The following is a 2,369-nucleotide window of genomic DNA, read 5'->3' as shown; positions in this document are numbered from 1 at the left end:
GGTGAGCAGGTGCCAGGGTGGGAGGGTCCTGGGCACTGATGGGGACCAGGACCCCCCACCCCAACTCTGAGTCTCCCCCAGAACACGCTGGTCATCGAGCTCCTGTGGCCTCTTTTTTTCTTCCTCATCCTGGTCTGGATGCAGTGGTCCCACAAGCCTTTCAAGCAGCATGAGTGTGAGTGTTCTGTGCTCTGCAGCAGCCCCCCCCAGCCTGCTGGGGACCACCCTTCAGTGGGAGCCCTGTGGTGCCCTGGCATGGCCCTGGGTGACACCAGGGAAGACAAACCTGGCAGGTGGATGTGAGCTGGGGTCTCAGTGGCATCTCCCCACTGCGCTGTGTACAGGACCCTGGGGGTTCTGTGCTTCCCCCCTCCCCAACCTGTCCCTCCCTCAGGCCACTTTCCCAACAAGGCCCTGCCCTCGGCCGGGACCCTGCCCTGGCTCCAGGGCATCATCTGCAACATGAGGAACCCCTGCTTCCTGCACCCCACGGTGGGAGAGACCCCCGGCCTGGTGGACAATTTCGACGGCTCCATGTGAGTGGCAGGGCTGGGGGGCTGGGGGCAGAAGTGGGGCAGTGGGGCTGGGGTCTCACTGCCCACCCTGTGCCCCTGCAGCCTCTCCCGGCTGCTGGACCAAGCCCATCAAGTCCTGCACCGCAAAGATGGGCAGCAGCTCCTGCTCAGCTTCTCCCGCCTCAAGCCCATGCTGCGGGAGCTCTGGAGTAACGGGGGGAAGAATCAGAAATGTGAGCACAGGGACTGGGGGTGCCGGGGCAGTGAGACCCTCTGGCTGACCCCTGCTCTCTCAGCGCCGTTGAGAACCCACGTCAAAGGCAGCGAGCGCTTCATTCGGGCCACCCTTGCTCTACCAGCAGCACTGGTGAAAGAGCTGCTGAACGCTTCGGTCAGCCTCGGCTTCGTGAGTGTCCGTGGTGCTCGCTCCGGTGCCCGGTGTGCCGGGGCCTCCCGGTGTCTGGCGCGCCGGGGGCTGCGGTGTGACCGGCCCCTCTCCCCGCAGCTCCACCAGAAGGGGCCCGCGCTGAAGGCCTCGCTCTGCAACTCCTCGGAGCCGGGGCTCCTCCTGCCCCCGGGCGGGCGGCTGCAGCAGCAGCTCTGCAGGCGGCCCCCGTCCCACCTCACCGCCCTGGTGGAGGCCCTCTTGCCCATCATTGACGTTCCCAGTCTCCTGGCGGTGAGCCCCAGCCAAGCCGGGTGCTGGCACCCACTGAGTCCTGGGAAGCACCAGGGCAGAGACACTTGGTCCCCTTGTAGGGGCTGTGACCTCCTTCTTGTGCCCCCCATATAGGACCAGCTGAACTCGGACAATGTCTCGAGACACTTGGCCACCTTCCTGGATGGTGCAGCATCCCTGTTGCAGGAGGTAGCACCCCATTCCCCTCCCCTCACACAAATGCCTCCCTGCACACCCCCTGCACCCCAGTGGTGCCCCCCGTGGTGTCCCCTCCATGTCCTGGCCCCACTGCTTGTCCCACTCTCCCCAGATGTCCTCTGTGTCCAGACAAGCCAAGCTGCAGCTCAGGGCACTGGGGGCCCCCAGTACCAGGACCTTTCAGGCTCTGTTGCATATGATCTGTGGGCATCCCAAGGATGGGGGACTCCATGTCCCCTCACTCCACTGGTACGAGGTCAGTGACTTCAAAGACTTCCTGGAACGCCAAAGCAAGAAGCAGAAACCCAGACACACACACAGCAGCAGCAGTGAGTTGGCTGCAGAGGGGCTTGGCCAGGGCACAGCCCCCTGGGGTGGAAGGGGCCAGTGGTGGGGGGCTGGTGGTCAGGGCTCATCTCTGTGCCCACCCAGGCCCTTTCTGCGAAGAGATGTTCCACAACCTGGTGTCCAGCTCAGATGTGAAGATTTTATGGCAGGGGGTCAAGCCCCTCTTTATGGGGAAGATCCTGTACACCCCACCTCGCCCCGGCCCCAGGAGCATCATGGCTGAGGTGAGTGAGGGGCTAGGGGGGGGTCAGGGGGGCTCAGCCCAGCCCTGCCTCACCTCCCACCCCACACAGATGAACCAGACCTTCCAGGAGCTGGCAGTGCTGGGAGAGTTGGGGCACGCCTGGCAGGAGCTGGGACCCCGCATCTACACCTTCTTCAACAGCAGCCAAGAGCTACAGGTCCTGCGGGTGCGTGGCCCCCAGACCCTCTCCCCAGTGGGGTCAGGCTGTGCTGGGGGGACACGGTGGGGTTGCCACGGGATGTGAGATGGGGGTGCAAGGTGTCATGGGATGTGGGATGGGGGTGCAGTGGGGTACAGCCAGAGCGGGGTGGGCTGCGTTGCCCCCCAGTACCCTGGTGCTTTGCAGAACCTGCTGGTAGCCCCACGCATGCCACAGCTCCTCTCC

At 64.7% G+C, this 2,369-nt stretch overlaps 1 protein-coding gene across 1 annotated transcript in view; it reads left to right on the top strand.

Annotated features, from left to right (window-relative positions):
* The window catches only part of LOC104392457 (ATP-binding cassette sub-family A member 1-like), a 20,443-nt gene that overhangs the window by 1,026 nt on the left and 17,048 nt on the right, over positions 1–2,369 (top strand). Inside the window, exons 2-6 of the mRNA XM_010001858.1 lie at positions 82–175; positions 395–536; positions 618–1,194; positions 1,309–1,360; positions 1,825–1,964. Coding sequence (XP_010000160.1) covers positions 82–175; positions 395–536; positions 618–1,194; positions 1,309–1,360; positions 1,825–1,964 — 1,005 coding nt within the window. The remainder of the gene's footprint in view (positions 1–81; positions 176–394; positions 537–617; positions 1,195–1,308; positions 1,361–1,824; positions 1,965–2,369) is intronic.

The sequence above is a fragment of the Chaetura pelagica genome, unplaced genomic scaffold (genome assembly GCF_000747805.2).
Source record: "Chaetura pelagica isolate M959 unplaced genomic scaffold, ChaPel_1.0 scaffold1407, whole genome shotgun sequence".
Classification (NCBI taxonomy): domain Eukaryota; kingdom Metazoa; phylum Chordata; class Aves; order Apodiformes; family Apodidae; genus Chaetura; species Chaetura pelagica.
This window is presented reverse-complemented; position numbering and strand designations above follow the sequence as displayed.